Raw genomic sequence first — 20,711 nt, 5'->3', positions numbered from 1 at the left:
GAAGTGAAGGGCATGTTCTGAGGTCATTGTTACCCTTGGAGTGAGGGCCATGTTCTGAGGTCTGTGGTTCGTCATTGTTACCCTTGGAGTGAGGGCCATGTTCTGAGGTCTTTGTTACCCTTGGAGTGAGGGCCATGTTCTGAGGTCTGTGGTGCAGGGCTTGTCATTGATACCCTGGGAGTGAGGGCAATGTTCTGAGGTCATTGTTACCCTTGGAGTGAGGGCCATGTTCTGAGGTCATTGTTACCCTTGGAGTGAGGGCCATGTTCTGAGGTCTGTGGTGCAAGGCTTACCTCAGTCCTCAGTGTATCGAGGGGCATGTTCTAGGGCCTGCAGATCAGACTTACCGGAGTTGTCCTTGGAGTCGGATTCGGAGTCAGACGTCTCGGAGGACTCGGAGGTCTTCTCGGGTAGGTGAGGGACTTGGCTGATGTCCATGGGTATGTCCTTGTACTCGTGCAGGCTGAGGAATGAGAGAGGCAACATGAGTTGGAGACTTACAACCCCACAGTGGGAGGGGAGGGAATGGCTGCTCTCTTTATATCACAGGGTCTGGAAGCGCCTGGATACCCTCACGGGTGATTAGCACGCTATACAAATCCTGATTGATTGCTTGATTGAGGGTTTGAAAGGCAATGGACACCCCGCTCACAGTGGGTGATAGAGGTTGACCAAACAGACCAATCAGGGGACCACAGCGGTTGAACAAACAAACCATCAGAAGTTGTGGAAAAAGTTGAACAAACAAAACCTTCACATGGTGGGGGGAAGAGATTTAACCTAATTCTGATCATACCCAATGAAAAATATGAAACATAAATATTTAATTAGGAAATAATGACTCAAAGTGGATGTATATATAAAGTTAAAATATTTTCAGAAAATAAATAAACCAAGTTATTCAAATAAGTTTTTTAGTAAAACAAAATGCTAAGCTAATCTTACACCAAAATACTTGCAAGTGATTTATGTTAATATTTTGACCTAGAGATTTGGGCAGATCTCTTTGGGAGACAACTGTTTCCCAAATTTAGAGATAACCGGGGGCCTGCAGTGATCTCTGTCCCTCGGTGGGGACCGCCAGGATGATGGTTCCTACCAAGACACAAAGGCCCATATTTATACTTTTTTAGCACCGATTTTGCATCAAAAAACGACGCAAATGCAGCGCTAAAAAAGTATAAATATTGCCCAAAATGTTTGGCTGACAGTCACTGTCAGTTTTGATGGCTGTTCACAAAACTTTACAGTTTTAATTATTTTTAAAAAACAAACTCCAAAGTACAAAATTGTTATTAAAAACCAAATAACCTGTGACCTCTGTTGGACTTGGCACTCTCTGCAGGTCACCCCTAAACGTTTTGCCTTCTCCCCTCTGGTTTTCTGAACCCATTTTTGTTGGCTTTTAGGACTCTGTGCACTTTACCATTAATAACCAGTGCTAAAGTTCCTAAGCTTTCTTCTTGAAAAACGTTGTAGAATTGGCTTACACCCAACTGGTACATTTAACTTACTTGTAAGTCCCTGGAAAGGTGGTACTACAGCACCCAGGGCCTGTAAATTAATTGCTACTAGTAGGCCAGGCACTTATTGTGACACCCACTGAAACAGCCCCTCGAATCATGTGCCGGGCCTGCCATGGCAGACTGTGTGCAGTTTTAAACTGCCACTTCGGCCGGGCAAAATTAAACCTTTGTCAGGCCCAAACCTTCCTTTTAAATACATATAAGACAACCCTATGGCAAGTCCTAAACAGCCCATAGGGCTGCGTGCATTTTATTTACAAAGAAGGGAATGTATTTTCAAGTTTTACATGTCCTGGTAGTGAACAACTCCTAAATTCATTCTTCACTACTGTAAGACCACTCTCCTATTGGATAAAATTGAGTTACCTAGGTATATTTATTAAGTGCCAACCTTTGATTAGGAACAGGTAGAAAAGTCAAATTTGGTCTCAAAAGAATTGTCATTTAAAATCCTCTTTAATAGTAAAGTCAGGTTTTAAGTCACAATTCTGAAAATACCACTTTTAGAAAGTTAGCTTTTTCTTGTCTTAACCAGTTGGTGCTTGCCGTCAGTATTCTGGGTCATGTGACTAGATGAAGTTGGCTTTCGGGTACTCCTCCCAAACAGTGACACAAAGGGGAGTAAGGGTCTGCAGGATGGGCAATTCTGTCAGGATGGGAGAGGTGAAGCTGTGCACAGCTCCACTTACATTTCAAAGGAGCTGCACATTCACAAAGATCCTCACACTAGCCTTTAGCCATCCCAGACATCCTGAGACCAGGGCAGGGGGGGAAGGATTCTAGAAACATCAGTTGGGGAAAAACTTGATATTTTTTTTCCACTTCAAAGCTGGCACCAGGTGTAAATAGTGGACCCTCAGGTCACAGGTCAACTATTCAGTTCACCCCTGGACCTATGGAAGATTACAGAAAGACTGTCTTGTTTCTCATAGGACTGCCCTGCTACTTGAGGCCGGCCTTGTTCTTCGGAGGGCTGCCCTGCTGCTACCAGAGGACTGCCCTGCTGCTTGAGGCCTGCCTTGTTCTTCGGAGGGCTGCCCTGCTGCTACCAGAGGACTGCCCTGCTACTTGAGGCCGGCCTTGTTCTTCAGAGGGCTGCCCTGCTGCTACCAGAGGACTGCCCTGCTGCTTGAGGCCTGCCTTGTTCTTCGGAGGGCTGCCAGCTGCTTGAGTTCTACATTGTTTTTCAGAGGACTTACCTGCTGCTTGAGGCCTGCTTTGCTGCTTGTAGGAGAGAGGATTATATCTTTGAACCCAGGACCCCCATAGTGACCCCAAGGGTCAGTTGGCTGACCTCCTGTTCTGAGCTACAGGGACACAACAAGCTCTGTAGACATCCCAACAACTGCCCAGTTGACCTGCTGCATCTGGTCCTGCCTGGGCCTGCAAATGGACCTGCCTGAGCTGTGCTACACTCTGCTGGAGTGAGCTGCTGATCTCCAAGAGGTGCCTCCCTAGGTCCTGGACACTTGGCTGGCTGGCTTAAGGTCCTCTATTGGAATCTTAAAGATTTGAACTCTGCGTGCCAGGCTTTGAGAAGGTAACTTTTACAGCTGGACTAACCTGGTCCCTGTATCCGGCCTACACTCCATTGCGGTCGGCCTGAACTTGTGACTTTGTGCTCGTCTAGCAAGGCAGTTACCCAGAATTAGCAATTTCTGCTTCATGGGGCTATTTTACTTAAGTCTTTAAAACTGTATTTCTACTGTTTTACTGATTGAATCTGTGTTGTTTTGGTCTCATTTTATTTATTCAATTTGACTTTATTTTGGTTTTGGATATATCTTATGTTGTATTTCACTTTATTACTGTTTGTGTGATGCATAAATACTTTAGACTTTGCCTGTAAGTTAAGCCCGACAGCTTTTGTGCCGAGCTACCAAAGGGTGAAGCAAAGGGTAATTTAGTGACTTTTGTGGTTCACACCGAAAAGGATTGTGGTTGTTGCTTGAGAAAACACCCAATTTCTTACAACTGCACCCCCAAGTCCCATGGAGTTTTACCATGGGAGGAAGGGTCATTATTTTTTTTTTTTGATCACTTATCACCAAGTTGTACCTGGTGGTGATGGGCAAAAAAAAAGGATTTCATGCCGTCCACCCTAAATTGGGCTGGCCATGTAATGCTCTTCCTCTGATGGTTTTTGGAGAAGGCTTTCTATCGACGGAGCCAGCTGGGGCTGTGTTGTTGGCAAGGTGGTGACCTCCCGACCATAGATAGGGTTGGGGGACCACTGGTTTGTCAGGCAGGGTACCCCGTCACGTTCGTGAAGAAGTACGTGATCTTCCAAACGTAAATCTACCCCTTTGACTTTTTTATTCTATTTTTAAACTATTTAGTTAATCCTTTTAATCTGTTTTCTCTTTTAAATTAAATGTTAAGCTACTTACTAAAGCTCCTTAAAAATCAATGAGCAAATTAAGAATGATCGATGTCATGAAATGTCCAAGTAAAGGGATTTGTGGAACTAATGGAGTTGGAGTAATGCTGGGCAGAGATGGTGAGGCTGAAGTAACAAGGTACCACCAAAGCACCTGATACTTCTCTGACCTCAGTAAACCAGAGGTGGTCTTCCCTGACCTTTGACCCTCAGCACAGAACCTCCGGACCCCAGGAAGTCCTGAGTTGAAGAACCCGGTTCCACACACCCTTAGACTTTACCTGAGAATGTAGTTGACCCAAATGATGTTCTCGTTGGTGTTCTTGGAATTGATGGCGATGGTGGCACACGACTGGACCCAGATGTAGCCGCCGTTCTTCTGCATCCATCGGTAGTACTTGGTCACACACTGGCCCTTACTTAGCACTGGAAAGACAAAAAAAGAGAATTTAGAAGAACTTCCAGGAAGACACAGAAGAAGAAGTGCTTGCAAGGTGGAACCTGCCCAGTGGTGACTGAGAATTTTCATTCAGGCTGAGAAGGAAAATTCTCAACCTGAATGAACTGAGACGGTATGAAATAGAAACTGAGGCTGTACTGGAAACAGAAGCTGAAACAAGTGGCCTGAAAATAGAGATTATGCGAACACTACACACCTGCAAGCTATCTCACTAGTCAGTGCTTAGTTTGTGATTTAAGTGCTGGTGCCCAATGTTTTGTTTAGAAGCCCGCGGCTGGCGCTATCAAGATCGGGTGCCTAATACCCCGGCTGCATAGTCCTGATTCCACCTCGTGCTTTGTTAACCCACCACCAATCACTCCCTGCCTCTTTAACGTACTCTTCCGGATTAAGTTTCACCCTCGTCTTCCCCCTCTACCACTGTTTTTCCATCTTTATCTTCCTTCATCTACTACCCCCCCCCCCCCTCCCCACTTGTGTGTTTTTCTCTCTCTCTCTTGCTCTGGGGGAAAGTCTGATGAAGAAAACTAAGTGGCGGTGTCCAAAAATAAGTGCTGGTGGCCCCCACCTGCAATCAGCAGCTCAAATTAAGCAGCGCATTACATCCAGATTCAGCTCTGCGTTCATTTGAAGGTGCCATCCGCTTGCCACAAATATCCTTCTGTTCTAGACCCAGTCTATGCAAATGACAACAACAAATGTTGTGTCCCTAAGACGAAAGAGACAACTTTCTCTTCTGAAAGTGAAGCTGGTGTCTAAAGGAAGCCGAGACTTCCGTGCCGGCCTCTTGATTTAGGGCCTGACTTGGACTTTGGTGGACGGGTTACTCTGTCATGAACGTGCCGGATATCCCTTATTACGGTTCTCATAGGATATAATGGGATCGTAATACGGCGGACGGGATATCTGTCCCGTATGTGATGGAATATCTGCCAAACTCTAATCAGGCCTGAGTTCGTTTGGGATGGGATGTCTCCTGCATGGCTCTGGAGGGCGTGCACCCCGGTCCTGTTCATTATCCCAGTGTACTACAGCAGACTTCTAATCTTTCCCCAAAAAATCCAACTACCACACCTGCAGATTGAGGGTTATGGAAAGCCCCTCCTTTTCATGCGGTTTTCACCCTTTTCCCTAGCAGCAGACAACTGCATTGCAATGATGTAAGGAGCGCACCCTTGTTCTGGAAGTAATCCTTGAGAGTCTAGGTAACCCAGGATCTGCCTATGGGCTTTAGCAGAGTCTCATAAGACTCAAGGCTTGTCGGGCTTAGGAGCAGCTCTGAGCCTGACCGGCGAGTCCCAGCCAGGGAGAAACTGGTCCAGGGAGCTTGTGTCCTGGCTCAGAGTGGCCCTGGCCTGGCGGCTCAGGCGCGGCTGTTCCTATTGGAGCAGGGCCTCGGCGGGTTTGCACATGCCTGGGGTCATCTTTTGGGAGGAACAGCCGGAGGTTCCTACATGTCTTTAATTAACAGACGCAGGTAGCAGATAGTTTATCACTGGGAGGGGAGAAGGACAGATTTGCAGCAAAGCTTAGACCATCCAGTCCCAGAGTGATGTGAGCGTCACCCACGTGGCCCATGGAGGAGAGGTGGACCTCTGGGCTCAGCTCCACCCCCTGAGCCATGTAAACACAGGCAGAGCTCCGAGAGAGGCTCTTTTCATGGGAAACTTATATGGGCATGCAGCCCACTGGACCCCAGGATGAATGTACTAGCTGGCACAGAGAAGCATGAACAACCGGTGCCCCCAGGTGTAATATACCAGCTGGACAGGGGTCACTTGGTGATCCAGAGTTAAATGTTCGCATAGTTTGAAAACAGCCTCATGGGAGGTGAGAGATTCACCTTAGAGTTTAAAAGGATGGACAGTATTCTTGTGCCATTTTGTAGGTGGCATCAGGTACCCATGACACATATCAATGCCACATATATCCCTGGCTTGTATGCTGCTCCTTATTGGTGCTCAGAACCCAAGCTGCAGCACATGTTATCTCCATGTTGGACTTTGAAACATTGTGGACAGTATCAACAAGGAGGGTACAAGGATTATAGGTGCTGTGAGATCCCCCCAGAAGCCCCTGCTCCTGCGAAAGCACTCTGCGTGCAGGTTTCAGATGCAAGATGGCGCCCTCTGCTGACGCCTGGGGTGGTGCCTTCAGCCACAGCCACGAATGTCAACGCCAACCCAAGGGACCCGAAAAGACAAGGTGGGAGAGACACTGGTCTGGGAGCAGCGCTGCGTCCCCAAGGTGCTCGAAGCACCCAACTCCAGAGAGGGTCAGTCCTGGGCACCTGGGCCTTGTATCTGGCATGTTATGTTATAAGGGCTTCTAAAGTGCTCGTTCGCCCGCCGGTTTCTTGGCGCTGAAAGCACTAGCACCAACATGAGCAGCTAGTCCTAGGCTCGCCCAAGAAGTCAGGTGTTTACAGAGTGCCAAGTGCCCCTACGAGTTCCAGACGCCAGGAGGTAGCACCCAAACCTGGCTCCCCCAGTCTTATCCTATTGAATTTGGGGACCTCTAAAATTGAAAAGCTGAAAACTGATGGCCGCTGACATCCTTTTATGGGGGGCGGTCTCGGAGGCCTGCTTGGGTCCAAGGGCCAGATGTATCAAACATTTTTGTGATCGCAAACGGCCCAACGGCTGTTTGTGATCGCAAAAATGCGTTTTGGTATGTTACAAGTCCAATTTGCGATATGGGGCCATATGTAGGTAAGTATGGGTTTGCGACTCGCAAACTGTGAGTTGAATCAACTCGCAATTTGCAAGTCGCAAACCCATATGCAGAATGGTCATCTGCGAATCGCAAGGGGGTCGCAAAGACCCACCTCATTAATATTAATCAGGTGGGTCACAATTTGTGACCCCTTTGCGATTCCCGGCACTCACAGGGATGGTGGCCTGCTGGAGACAGCAGACCTCCATGTCTGTGCCTGCTTTTTAATAAAGCAGTTTTTTTTTTTTTTGTATTGCAGCCCGTTTTCCTTAAAGGAAAACGAGTTGCAATACACTCGAGAAAATGAAACCATTTGGTTTCATTTTTTCAGAGCCATTCCCAAAGGGGAAGGGGTCCCATGGGGACCCCTTCCCTTTTGCGAATGGGTTAGCACCCACTTCACATGGGTGCTAACTGCGAATTGCTTTGCGACCGGGTTCGCGGTCACAAAGCAATTCTGCATCGCAATGCAAATCGCAAATAGGAAGGGGAACACCCCTTCCTATTTGCAAGTCGCATTCCCATTTTGCGAGTCGGTAACCAAGTTCCCGACTCGCAAAATGGGAATGAGCATCGCGATGTGCGTTTTGCATGTCGCAAACAGCAAATTTCGCTGTTTGCGCCATGCAAAACGTTTGGTACATCTGGCCCATGGTAACATGTTACTGAATCGCAAATTGGATTTGCAACTACATACCGATTTGGTATTAGGAAGGGGCGTGTCAAGGGCGTCCCTTCCTAATACCGAGTCGCAGAGGTATGTGTGAATGTTTTGCGACCGTGAAGGGGGTCGCAAAACAATCGCAGTTACCAACTACTTCGAGTAGGTGGTAACCCATTTGCAAAGGGGAAGGGGCCCCGGGGGACCCCTTCCCCTTTGTGAATGCATGCGAAAATGTTTTTTAAGGGCAGGCAGTGGTCCCACTTCTAAAAAAATTAAAAGAAAACTTATCATTTTTCATATTTAAACGTAATCCCATTTTCCTTTGATGAAAACAGGTTGCATTAAAAAAAAAAATGTGCTTTATTGAAAAGCAGTCACAGACATGGTGGTCTGCTGATCCCAGCAGGCCACCATCCCTGTGGTTGCAGCCATTGGCAATGGCTTGCAAATAGAGACCTACCTCATGAATACTAACGAGGTAGGTCCATTTGCGAGCCCTTGCGAATCACAGTATGAAACTTCTGGAGTTTCATACATTCCAATAGCGATTACGATTACTTATTGTGATTTGCAAAAAAATCGCAATTAGATAATTTCTATTCGATATAATGATACATCTGGTCCCAAATCTCGATGTGGGGCTGGAAAACCGCATAATTCTCCAAAAAGAGAATGTGGAAAGCAGTGGAGCCCACGGCAATTCAGGGGTGACAACCCTGCTCCCAGAAACAAACCCTGTCTGCCGTCAGGCTACCAGCAAGATTAACTGCTGCATTAAGCACACGTTAAGAACATGTGAGCACATGTTATCACCTAAAACAAGTCAAGAGGGTCTTAAACTGCAAAGGAATGTCTCAACTCTTCCAGAGAGGAGCGCGCGCCCCAATCCTGTGACTGTGCCATGTGCACGCCATTGCCTCACATACAACTAGACTACACATGTCACAGGCATGTTACAGGCACATGGCATCATGCTAGAGACCCAGTGTACTGTGCCACATTGTGGCGGTGGGAAGGGGCGCCGTCTCCTATCTCAGCTGCATTACTGGGCCTGACCCCTGAGATCTGACCCTGTACTGACAGACAGACTGACAGACAGACAGACAGAGGCCCCCCCCCCCCACCACCACCAAGCACTGAGGACGTGCTTTCACCTGCAGCTGTCACTCTGCTGCCTGGACCCCTTCCAGGTGTCGCTGCACCCCGAGCCCTGAACCCCACTCCCACCCAATACAAGAGGCCGGTTAAACCCTGGGCCTCTAATACCAGCTGCCCCAAACAGCCCCAGCAGAGCCCCATGACAGCGGTACTGCTGGGGGTCCCGGTAACTCCCAGGACGGGGAGTAACGGGGATTACTACTCTTTAGGGATCACCTACAGGAATCCTGCGTTGTATGTCTGCGCAGAGCCCCATGACAGCAGTACTGCTAGGGGTCCCGGTAACTCCCAGGACGGGGAGTAACGGGGATTACAACTCTTTAGGGATCACCTACAGGAATCCTGCGTTGCATGTCTGCGCAGAGCCCCATGACAGCAGTACTGCTGGGGGTCCCGGTAACTCCCAGGACGGGGAGTAACGGGGATTACAACTAGGGAATCACGTACAGGAATCCTGCGTTGCATGTCTGCGCAGAGCCCCATGACAGCAGTACTGCTGGGGGTCCCGGTAACTCCCAGGACGGGGAGTAACGGGGATTACAACTCTTTAGGGATCACCTACAGGAATCCTGCGTTGCATGTCTGCGCAGAGCCCCATGACAGCAGTACTGCTGGGGGTCCCGGTAACTCCCAGGACGGGGAGTAACGGGGATTACAACTCTTTAGGGGTTCACCTACAGGAATCCTGCGTAGCATGCCTGCGCAGAGCCCCATGACAGCGGTACTGCTGGGGGTCCTGGTAATTCCCAGGACGGGAAGTAACGGGGATTACAACTCTTTAGGGATCACCCACAGGAATCCCGCGTTGCATGTCTGCGCAGAGCCCCATGACAGCGGTACTGCTGGGGGTCCCGGTAATTCCCAGGATGGGGAGTAACGGGGATTACAACTCTTTAGGGGATCACCTACAGGAATCCTGCGTTGTATGTCTGCGCAGAGCCCCATGACAGCGGTACTGCTGGGGGTCCCGGTAACTCCCCGGACGGGGAGTAACGGGGATTACAACTCTTTAGGGGTTCAGGTAGAGGAATCCTGCGTTGCATGTCTGCGCAGAGCCCCATGACAGCGGTACTGCTGGGGGTCCTGGTAACTCCCCGGACGGGGAGTAACGGGGATTACAACTCTTTAGGGGTTCAGGTAGAGGAATACTGCGTTGCATGTCTGCGCAGAGCCCCATGACAGCAGTACTGCTGGGGGTCCCGGTAACTCCCAGGATGGGGAGTAACGGGGATTACAACTCTTTAGGGGTTCACCTACAGGAATCCTGCGTAGCATGCCTGCGCAGAGCCCCATGACAGCGGTACTGCTGGGGGTCCTGGTAATTCCCAGGACGGGGAGTAACGGGGATTACTACTCTTTAGGGATCACCTACAGGAATCCTGCGTTGCATGTCTGCGCAGAGCCCCATGACAGCGGTACTGCTGGGGGTCCCGGTAATTCCCAGGATGGGGAGTAACGGGGATTACAACTCTTTAGGGATCACCTACAGGAATCCTGTCTGCGCAGAGCCCCATGACAGCGGTACTGCTGGGGGTCCCGGTAATTCCCCGGACGGGGAGTAACGGGGATTACTACTCTTTAGGGATCACCTACAGGAATCCCGCGTTGCATGTCTGCGCAGAGCCCCATGACAGCGGTACTGCTGGGGGTCCTGGTAATTCCCAGGACGGGAAGTAACGGGGATTACAACTCTTTAGGGATCACCTACAGGAATCCTGCGTTGCGTGTCTGCGCAGAGCCCCATGACAGCAGTACTGCTGGGGGTCCCGGTAACTCCCCGGACGGGGAGTAACGGGGATTACTACTCTTTAGGGATCACCTACAGGAATCCTGCATTGCATGTCTGCAGCTGACCTCCCGCCAAGCACACGCCGTCCACCCGGTCCCTGCTGTCTCTCCTCTGCTGGGGCTGTCTCTGACCCCTCCATGTAATCTGGCTTTTTTCAGTTTGACCTCTCTAGGTCGCCGTCTCTCTCTTGTTTCTGCAAGTCTTTCTAACCTCTCTCCATCTAGCCTGTCTCTTTTAAAGAAAGCAGATTCTCTTGCACCTGTCTCTTTCCCATCTCTACCTCTCTCGTGCTCTCTCTCACACACACACACCTTCTTCTCTCTGTTCTTTCCACTGTCTTTATCTTGTATTTGCTGCTGTAGTTCTCTCCCGTCCTGTCTTGCACTCTCTGTAGGAGGCTGGACTGGCTTGTAGTGAGTACCAAGGGGTACTTGCACCTTGCACCAGGCCCAGTTATCCCTTATTAGTGTATAGGGTGTCTAGCAGCTTAGGCTGATAGATAATGGTAGCTTAGCAGAGCAGCTTAGGCTGAACTAGGAGACGTGTGAAGCTACTACAGTACCACTTAGTGTCATATGCACAATATCATAAGAAAACACAATACACAGATATACTAAAAATAAAGGTACTTTATTTTTATGACAATATGCCAAAGTATCTCAGTGAGTACCCTCAGTGAGAGGATAGGAAATATACACAAGATATATGTACACAATACCAAAAATATGCAGTATAGTCTTAGAAAACAGTGCAAACAATGTATAGTTACAATAGGATGCAATGGGGACACATAGGGATAGGGGCAACACAAACCATATACTCCAAAAGTGGAATGCGAACCACGAATGGACCCCAAACCTATGTGACCTTGTAGAGGGTCGCTGGGACTATTAGAAAATAGTAAGGGTTAGAAAAATAGCCCACCCCAAGACCCTGAAAAGTGAGTGCAAAGTGCACTAAAGTTCCCCAAAGGACATAGAAGTCGTGATAGGGGAATTCTGCAGGAAAGACACAAACCAGCAATGCAACAACGATGGATTTCCAGTCAAGGGTACCTGTGGAACAAGGGGACCAAGTCCAAAAGTCACAAGCAAGTCGGAGATGGGCAGATGCCCAGGATTTCCCTCTCACTACCTCGCTGCCCCTCTCCCTCACTACCTCGCTGCCTCTCCCTCTCACTACCTCGCTGCCTCTCTCTCTCACTACCTCGCTGCCTCTCTGCCTCACTACCTCTCTGCCCCTCCCTCTCGCACACAGAGTTGCTGTAATGTAAAATGATGCCCCCACCCACCCCCGCAGATTGTGAAAATGGAGCCTTGAGTCTCCCATATCTCACAGATATTCAGTGGTGTTGAGCGGATTGGGGCCATTCTCTTGGGTTGGGGGCCCTGAAGCGCACTGCCCCCCTCTCCCCGCGCCGAAGGGGCCTTTGTTACACCCCAGCTCTTTAGAAGCCACCCTTCTTGTCTCTGCAGTGGGGGTCTCTCATGATCTCACGTCCCTCTCTCACATACATGTGCAGGCTCACGCACAGCAGTCTCTTTCCCGTGTGTCTCTTTAGAACCCATCTCTCTCGCCTCAGCTGTAGCTCATTCTCTCTCTCTCTCTCACACACACACCGACCGAGCCCCCTTTCTTCATGCCCTGTCTCTCGTCTCTCTGAAGGGACTTTAACCCGCTTCACCACCTTCTGCCTCAGAGGATCCTGGTCAGGGCCGGACTGGGCACCAAAGCAGCCCTGGCAAGGGTCCTCAGACTGCCCCCAGGGCGCACAGCGAGCGAGCCTGACCACTGCCATGGGGGCCGGAGAGGGGCGTGTCCTCACCTCCAAGAACATTTGGGAAAAATGTCGAAAACGGTGCACTCCTCAGCGCATTTTTCATGATAAATTCAATTGTATTTTTTTTAAAGCATAGTAAATGATGACCTTACAGTGCACCAACATATAGCAAAATGTATTGGGTCTCTTCAGTGATTCCCTCACCATCACCCTCTAGCAGTGCCTCTCATCTCTCCACAGCCCCTCTCTCTACACAGCCCCTCTCTCACTCTCTAGCAGTGCCTCTCATCTCTCCACAGCCCCTCTCTCTACACAGCCCCTCTCTCACCCTCTAGCAGTGCCTCTCATCTCTCCATAGCCCCTCTCTCACACCTCTCTCTACACAGCCCCTCTCTCACCCTCTAGCAGTGCCTCTCATCTCTCCATAGCCCCTCTCTCAAACCTCTCTCTACACAGCCCCTCTCTCACCCTCTAGCAGTGCCTCTCATCTCTCCATAGCACCTCTCTCTACACAGCCCCTCTCTCACTCTCTAGCAGTGCCTCTCATCTCTCCACAGCCCCTCTCTCACACCTCTCTCTACACAGCCCCTCTCTCACCCTCTAGCAGTGCCTCTCATCTCTCCACAGCCCCTCTCTCACACCTCTCTCTACACAGCCCCTCTCTCACTCTCTAGCAGTGCCTCTCCTATCTCCACAGCCCCTCTCTCAGATGTATCTGTCAATAGCCCCTCTCTCACCCTCTAACAGTGCCTCTCATCCCTCCACAGCCCCTCTCTGACCCTCTAACAGTGCCTCTCATCCCTCAAGAGCCCCTCTCTCACCCTCTAACAGTGCCTCTCCTATCTCCATAGCCCCTCTCTCAGATGTATCTCTCCACAGCCCCTCTCTCACCCTCTAACAGTGCCTCTCATCCCTCCACAGCCCCTCTCTCACCCTCTAACAGTGCCTCTCATCTCTCCACAGCCCCTCTCCCACATGTATCTCTCCACAGCCCCTCTCTGACCCTCTATAAGTGTCTCTCATCCCTCCATAGCCCCTCTCTCACCCTCTAGCAGGGCCCCTCATCTCTCCATAGCCCCTCTCTCACATGTATCTCTCCACAGCCCCTCTCTCACCCTCTAACAGTGCCTCTCATCTCTCCATAGCTCCTCTCTCACATGTATCTCTCCATAGCCTCTCTCTCTCACCCTCTAACAGTGCCTCTCATCTCTCCACAGCCCCTCTCTCACATGCATATCTCCACAGCCCCTCTCTCACATGCATCTCTCCATAGCCCCTCTCTCACCCTATCACAGTGCCTCTCATCTCTCCATAGCCCCTCTCTCACCCTCTAACAGCGCCTCTCATCTCTCCATAGCTCCTCTCTCACATGTCTCTCTCCACAGCCCCTCTCTCACCCTTTAACAGTGCCTCTCATCTCTCCCTAGCCCCTCTCTCACATGTATCTCTCCACAACCCCTCTCACCCTCTAACAGTGCCTCTCATCTCTCCACAGCCCCTCTCTCACCCTCTAACAGTGCCTCTCATCTCTCCACAGCCCCTCTCTCACCCTCTAACAGCGCCTCTCATCTCTCCACAGTCCCTCTCTCACCCTCTAACAGTGTCCCTCATCTCTCCATAGCCCCTCTCTCACATGTGTATCTCTCCACAGCCCCTCTCTCACCCTCTAGCAGTGCCTCTCATCTCTCCATAGCCCCTCTCTCACATGTGTATTCCTCCACAGCCCCTCTCTCACCCTCTAACAGTGCCTCTCATCTCTCCACAGCCCCTCTCTCACATGCATCTCTCCACAGCCCCTCTCTCACATGCATCTCTCCATAGCCCCTCTCTCACCCTATCACAGTGCCTCTCATCTCTCCATAGCCCCTCTCTCACGCTCTAACAGCGCCTCTCATCTCTCCATAGCTCCTCTCTCACATGTCTCTCTCCACAGCCCCTCTCTCGACCTCTAACAGTGCCTCTCATCTCTCCACAGCCCCTCTCTCACATGCATCTCTCCACAGCCCCTCTCTCACATGCATCTCTCCATAGCCCCTCTCTCACCCTATCACAGTGCCTCTCATCTCTCCATAGCCCCTCTCTCACCCTCTAACAGCGCCTCTCATCTCTCCATAGCTCCTCTCTCACATGTCTCTCTCCACAGCCCCTCTCTCATCCTTTAACAGTGCCTCTCATCTCTCCCTAGCTCCTCTCTCACATGTATCTCTCCACAACCCCTCTCTCACCCTCTAATAGTGCCTCTCATCTCTCCACAGCCCCTCTCTCACCCTCTAACAGTGCCTCTCATCTCTCCACAGCCCCTCTCTCACCCTCTAACAGCGCCTCTCATCTCTCCACAGTCCCTCTCTCACCCTCTAACAGTGTCCCTCATCTCTCCATAGCCCCTCTCTCACATGTGTATCTCTCCACAGCCCCTCTCTCACCCTCTAGCAGTGCCTCTCATCTCTCCATAGCCCCTCTCTCACATGTGTATCTCTCCACAGCCCCTCTCTCACCCTCTAGCAGTGCCTCTCATCTCTCCATAGCTCCTCTCTCACATGTATCTCTCCATAGCCTCTCTCTCTCACCCTCTAACAGTGCCTCTCATCTATCCACAGCCCCTCTCTCACATGCATCTCTCCACAGCCCCTCTCTCACATGCATCTCTCCATAGCCCCTCTATCACCCTATCACAGTGCCTCTCATCTCTCCATAGCCCCTCTCTCACCCTCTAACAGCGCCTCTCATCTCTCCACAGTCCCTCTCTCACCCTCTAACAGTGTCCCTCATCTCTCCACAGCCCCTCTCTCACATGTGTATCTCTCCACAGCCCCTCTCTCACCCTCTAGCAGTGCCTCTCATCTCTCCATAGCTCCTCTCTCACATGTATCTCTCCATAGCCACTCTCTCTCACCCTCTAACAGTGCCTCTCATCTCTCCACAGCCCCTCTCTCACATGCATCTCTCCACAGCCCCTCTCTCACATGCATCTCTCCATAGCCCCTCTCTCACCCTATCACAGTGCCTCTCATCTCTCCATAGCCCCTCTCTCACCCTCTAACAGCGTCTCTCATCTTTCCATAGCTCCTCTCTCACATGTATCTCTCCACAGCCCCTCTCTCACCCTCTAACAGCGCCTCTCATCTCTCCATAGCCCCTCTCTCACATGTATCTCTCCACAGCCCCTCTCTCACCCTCTAACAGTGCCTCTCATCTCTCCACAGTCCCTCTCTCACCCTCTAACAGTGTCCCTCATCCCTCCATAGCCCTTCTCTCACATGTGTATCTCTCCACAGCCCCTCTCTCACCCTCTAGCAGTGCCTCTCATCTCTCCATAGCTCCTCTCTCACATGTATCTCTCCACAGCCCCTCTCTCACCCTCTAACAGTGCCTCTCATCTCTCCATAGCCCCTCTCTCACCCTCTAACAGCGCCTCTCATCTCTCCATAGCTCCTCTCTCACATGTATCTCTCCACAGCCCCTCTCTCACCCTCTAACAGTGCCTCTCATCTCTCCCTAGCCCCTCTCTCACATGTATCTCTCCACAGCCCCTCTCTCACCCTCTAACAGTGTCTCTCATCTCTCCACAGCCCCTCTCTCACCCTCTAACAGTGCCTCTCATCTCTCCACAGCCCCTCTCTCACCCTCTAACAGTGCCTCTCATCTCTCCACAGCCCCTCTCTCACCCTCTAGCAGTGCCTCTCATCTCTCCATAGCCCCTCTGTAAGGAAATGCCTCCTTGGCATGGTTACCCCCTGACTTTTTGCCTTTGCTGATGCCAAGTTATGATTTGAAAGTGTGCTGAGGCCTGCTAACCAGGCCCCAGCACCAGTGTTTTTTCCCTAACCTGTACCTTTGTTTCCACAATTGGCACACCCTGGCATCCAGGTAAGTCCCTTGTAACTGGTACCCCTGGTACCAAGGGCCCTGATGCCAGGGAAGGTCTCTAAGGGCTGCAGCATGTTTTATGCCACCCTGGGGACCCCTTACTCAGCACAGACACACTGCTTGCCAGCTTGTGTGTGCTAGTGGGGATAAAATGACTTAGTCGACATGGCACTCCCCTCAGGGTGCCATGCCAACCTCACACTGCCTATAGGTATAGATAAGTCACCCCTCTAGCAGGCCTTGCAGCCCTAAGGCAGGGTGCACTATACCATAGGTGAGGGCATAAGTGCATGAGCACTATGCCCCTACAGTGTCTAAGCAAAACCTTAGACATTGTAAGTGCAGGGTAGCCATAAGAGTATATGGTCTGGGAGTCTGTCATGCACGAACTCCACAGCACCATAATGGCTGCACTGAAAACTGTGAAGTTTGGTATCAAACTTCTCAGCACAATAAATGCACACTGATGCCAGTGTACATTTTATTGTAACATACACCCCTGAGGGCACCTTAGAGGTGCCCCCTGAAACCTTAACCGACTACCAGTGTGGGCTGACTAGTTTTGGCAGCCTGCCACACTCCAGACATGTTGCTGGCCACATGGGGAGAGTGCCTTTGTCACTCTGCGGCTAGTAACAAAGCCTGTACTGGGTGGAGATGCTTATCACCTCCCCCTGCAGGAACTGTAACACCTGGCGGTGAGCCTCAAAGGCTCACCCCCTTTGTTACAGCACCCCAGGGCACTCCAGCTAGTGGAGTTGCCCGCCCCCTCCGGCCACGGCCCCACTTTTGGCGGCAAGGCCAGAGGAGATAATGAGAAAAACAAGGAGGAGTCACTGGCCAGTCAGCACAGCCCCTAAGGTGTCCTGAGGTGACTCTGACTTTTAAAAATCCTCCATCTTGCAGATGGAGGATTCCCCCAATAGGATTAGGGATGTGTCCCCCCCTTCCCTCAGGGAGGAGGCACAAAGAGGGTGTACCCACCCTCAGGGCTAGTAGCCATTGGCTACTAAGCCCCAGACCTAAACACACCCCTAAATTGAGTATTTAGGGGCTCCCAGAACACAGCAAGATAGATTCCTGCAACCTAAGAAGAAGAGGACTGATAAGCTGAAAACCTGCAGAGAAGACGGAGACACCAACTGCTTTGGCCCCAGCTCTACCGGCCTGTCTCCCCACTTCTAAAGACACTGCTCCAGCGACGCGTTCCACAGGGTCCAGCGACCTCTGAAGCCTCAGAGGACTACCCTGCATCTAGAAGGACCAAGAACTCCTGAGGACAGCGGCTCTGTTCCCCAAAGACTGCAACTTTGCAACAAAGAAGCAACTTTGAAATAACACACGTTTTCCGCCGGAAGCGTGAGACTTTGCACTCTGCACCCGATGCCCCCGGCTCGACTTGTGGAGAACAAACACCACAGGGAGGACTCCCCGGCGACTACGAGACCGTGAGTAGCCAGAGTTGACCTTTGAGCCCCCACAGCGACGCCTGCAGAGGGAATCCCGAGGCTCCCCCTGACCGCAACTGCCTGCTTCAAAGACCCGACGCCTGGTAAAGACACTGCACCCGCAGCCCCCAGGACCTGAAGGATCTGACCTCCAGGGCAGGAGTGACCCCCAGGTGACCCTCTCCCTTGCCCAGGTGGTGGCTACCCCGAGGACCCCCCCCCTTGCCTCCCTGCATCGCTGAAGAGACCCCTTGGTCTCCCATTGAACTCCATTGCGAACCCGACGCCTGTTTCCACACTGCATCCGGCCGCCCCCGTGCCGCTGAGGGTGTACTTTTTGTGCTGACTTGTGTCCCCCCCGGTGCCCTACAAAACCCTCCTGGTCCGCCCTCCGAAGACGCGGGTACTTACCTGCTGGCAGACTGGAACCGGGGCACCCCCTTCTCCATTGAAGCCTATGCGTTTTGGGCACCACTTTGACCTCTGCACCTGACCGGCCCTGAGCTGCTGGTGTGGTAACTTTGGGGTTGCCCTGAACCCCCAACGGTGGGCTACCTTGGACCCAACTTTGAACCCCATAGGTGGTTTACTTACCTGCAAAACTAACAAACACTTACCTCCCCCAGGAACTGTTGAAAATTGCAGTGTCTAGTTTTAAAATAGCTATATGCCATTTGTGTGAAAACTGTATATGCTATTTTGCTAATTCCAAGTTCCTAAAGTTCCTAAGTGAAATACCTTTCATTTAAAGTATTGTTTGTAAATCTTGACCCTGTGGTTCTTAAAATAAACTAAGAAAATATTTTTTTCTATATAAAAACCTATTGGCCTGGAATTGTCTTTGAGTGTATGTTCCTCATTTATTGCCTGTGTGTGTACAACAAATGTTTAACACTACCCTCTGATAAGCCTACTGCTCGACCACACTACCACAAAATAGAGCATTAGAATTATCTCTTTTTGCCACTATCTTACCTCTAAGGGGAACCCTTGGACTCTGTGCATGCTATTTCTTACTTTGAAATAGTACATACAGAGCCAACTTCCTACACCCTCTCTCACCCTCTAACAGTCCCTCTCATCTCTCCATAGCCCCTCTCTCACATGTATCTCTCCACAGCCATTCTCTCACATGTATCTCTCCACAGCCCTTCTCTCACCCTCTTAACAGCACCTCTCATCTCTCCACAGCCCCTCTCACATGTCTCTCCAGATCCCCTCTCTCACTCTCTAGCAGTGCCCCTCATCTCTCCATAGCCCCTCTCTCACATGTATCTCTCCACAGCCCCTCTCTCACATGTATCTCCAGAACCCCTCTCTCACTGTCTAGCAGTGCCCCTCATCTATCCATATCCCCTCTCTCACATGTATCTCTCCAAAGCCCCTCTCTCACCCTCTAACAGTGCCTCTCAGCTCTCCACAGCCCCTCTCTCACCCTCTAACAGTGCCTCTCATCTCTCCACAGACCCTCTCTCACCCTCTAGCAGTGCCTCTCATCTCTCCATAGCCCCTCTCTCACCTTCTAACAGTCCCTCTCATCTCTCCATAGCCCCTCTCTCACATGTATCTCTCCACAGCCATTCTCTCACATGTATCTCTCCACAGCCCTTCTCTCACCCTCTAACAGCACCTCTCATCTCTCCACAGCCCCTCTCACATGTCTCTCCAGATCCCCTCTCTCACTCTCTAGCAGTGCCACTCATCTCTTCATAGCCCCTCTCTCATATGTATCTCTCCACAGACCCTCTCTCACATGTATCTCTCCACAGCCCCTCTCACGTGTCTCTCCAGAACCCCTCTCTCACTCTCTAGCAGTGCCCCTCATCTATCCATATCCCCTCTCTCACATGTATCTCTCCACAGTCCCTCTCTCACCCTCTAACAGTGCCTCATCTCTCCACAGCCCCTCTCACGTCTCTCCATAGCCCCTCTCTCACCCTCTAGCAGTGCCTCATCTCTCCACAGCCCCTCTCATACCCTCTAACAGTGCCTCTCATCTCTCCACAGCCCCTTTCACGTCTCTCCACAGCCCCTCTCTCACCCTCTAGCTGTGCCCTTCATCTATCCATAGCCCCTCTCTCACATGTATCTCTCCACAGCCCCTCTCTTACCCTCTAACAGTGCCTCCCATCTCTCCACAGCCCCTCTCTCACATGTATCTCTCCACAGCCCCTCTCTTACCCACTAGCAGTGCCTCTCATCTCTCCATAGCCCTTCTCTCACCCTCTAACAGTGCCTCTCATCTTTTCTTAGCCCTCTCTTACATGTATCTCTCCACAGCCCTCTCATCCCCTAACAGTGCCTCTCATCTCTCCATTACCCCTCTCTCACATGTATCTCTCCGTAACCCCTCTCTCACCCTCTGACAGGGCCTCTCATCTCTCCATTACCCCTCTCTCACATGCATCTCTCCACAGCCCCTCTCTCGCCCTCTAACAGCGCCTCTCATCTCTCCATAGCCCCTCTCTCACATGTATCTCTCCACAGTCCCTCTCGCACCCTCTAACAGTGCCTCTCATCTCTCCATGGCCCTTCTCTCACATGTATTTCATTTGTTTTATAGCGCCTCTCTTACCAGCATAGGGTGTTGGAGCACTTTACATTACACACACACACACACACATATACAGGTACAGAGAATCATATGTGTGTAAATAAGTGTACAGAAAATGTTACATAAGACAAAGGGAGGCTACAAGGTGTAGGATTCACGTCTTCCACACTGGTAGCCATTTGTAAGCGCTCTTAGTCTGGAGAATCAAAACTCTGGATTAGAAGGTAACACAGTGGTTAGGGTTGACTTTACTTATAGCAATTTATTTATACTCAAACTAACCATTTTTAGCAAAATTAGTATAATTAAAGACTGGGTAAAAAACATAACTTTCTACCCTGCACCATGCAGTTTTCATGCAGCTCTTTGG

The 20,711-nt window shown here is 50.7% G+C and overlaps 1 protein-coding gene across 1 annotated transcript in view; it reads right to left on the bottom strand.

The window, feature by feature from the left end:
• Window positions 1–20,711, bottom strand: part of NPAS3 (neuronal PAS domain protein 3) — a 1,356,068-nt gene that overhangs the window by 27,663 nt on the left and 1,307,694 nt on the right. Inside the window, exons 9-10 of the mRNA XM_069209098.1 lie at window positions 4,188–4,332; window positions 348–463 (exon numbers count right to left, since the gene is read on the bottom strand). Coding sequence (XP_069065199.1) covers window positions 348–463; window positions 4,188–4,332 — 261 coding nt within the window. The remainder of the gene's footprint in view (window positions 1–347; window positions 464–4,187; window positions 4,333–20,711) is intronic.

The sequence above is a fragment of the Pleurodeles waltl genome, chromosome 9, assembly GCF_031143425.1.
Source record: "Pleurodeles waltl isolate 20211129_DDA chromosome 9, aPleWal1.hap1.20221129, whole genome shotgun sequence".
NCBI lineage: Eukaryota > Metazoa > Chordata > Amphibia > Caudata > Salamandridae > Pleurodeles > Pleurodeles waltl.
This window is presented reverse-complemented; position numbering and strand designations above follow the sequence as displayed.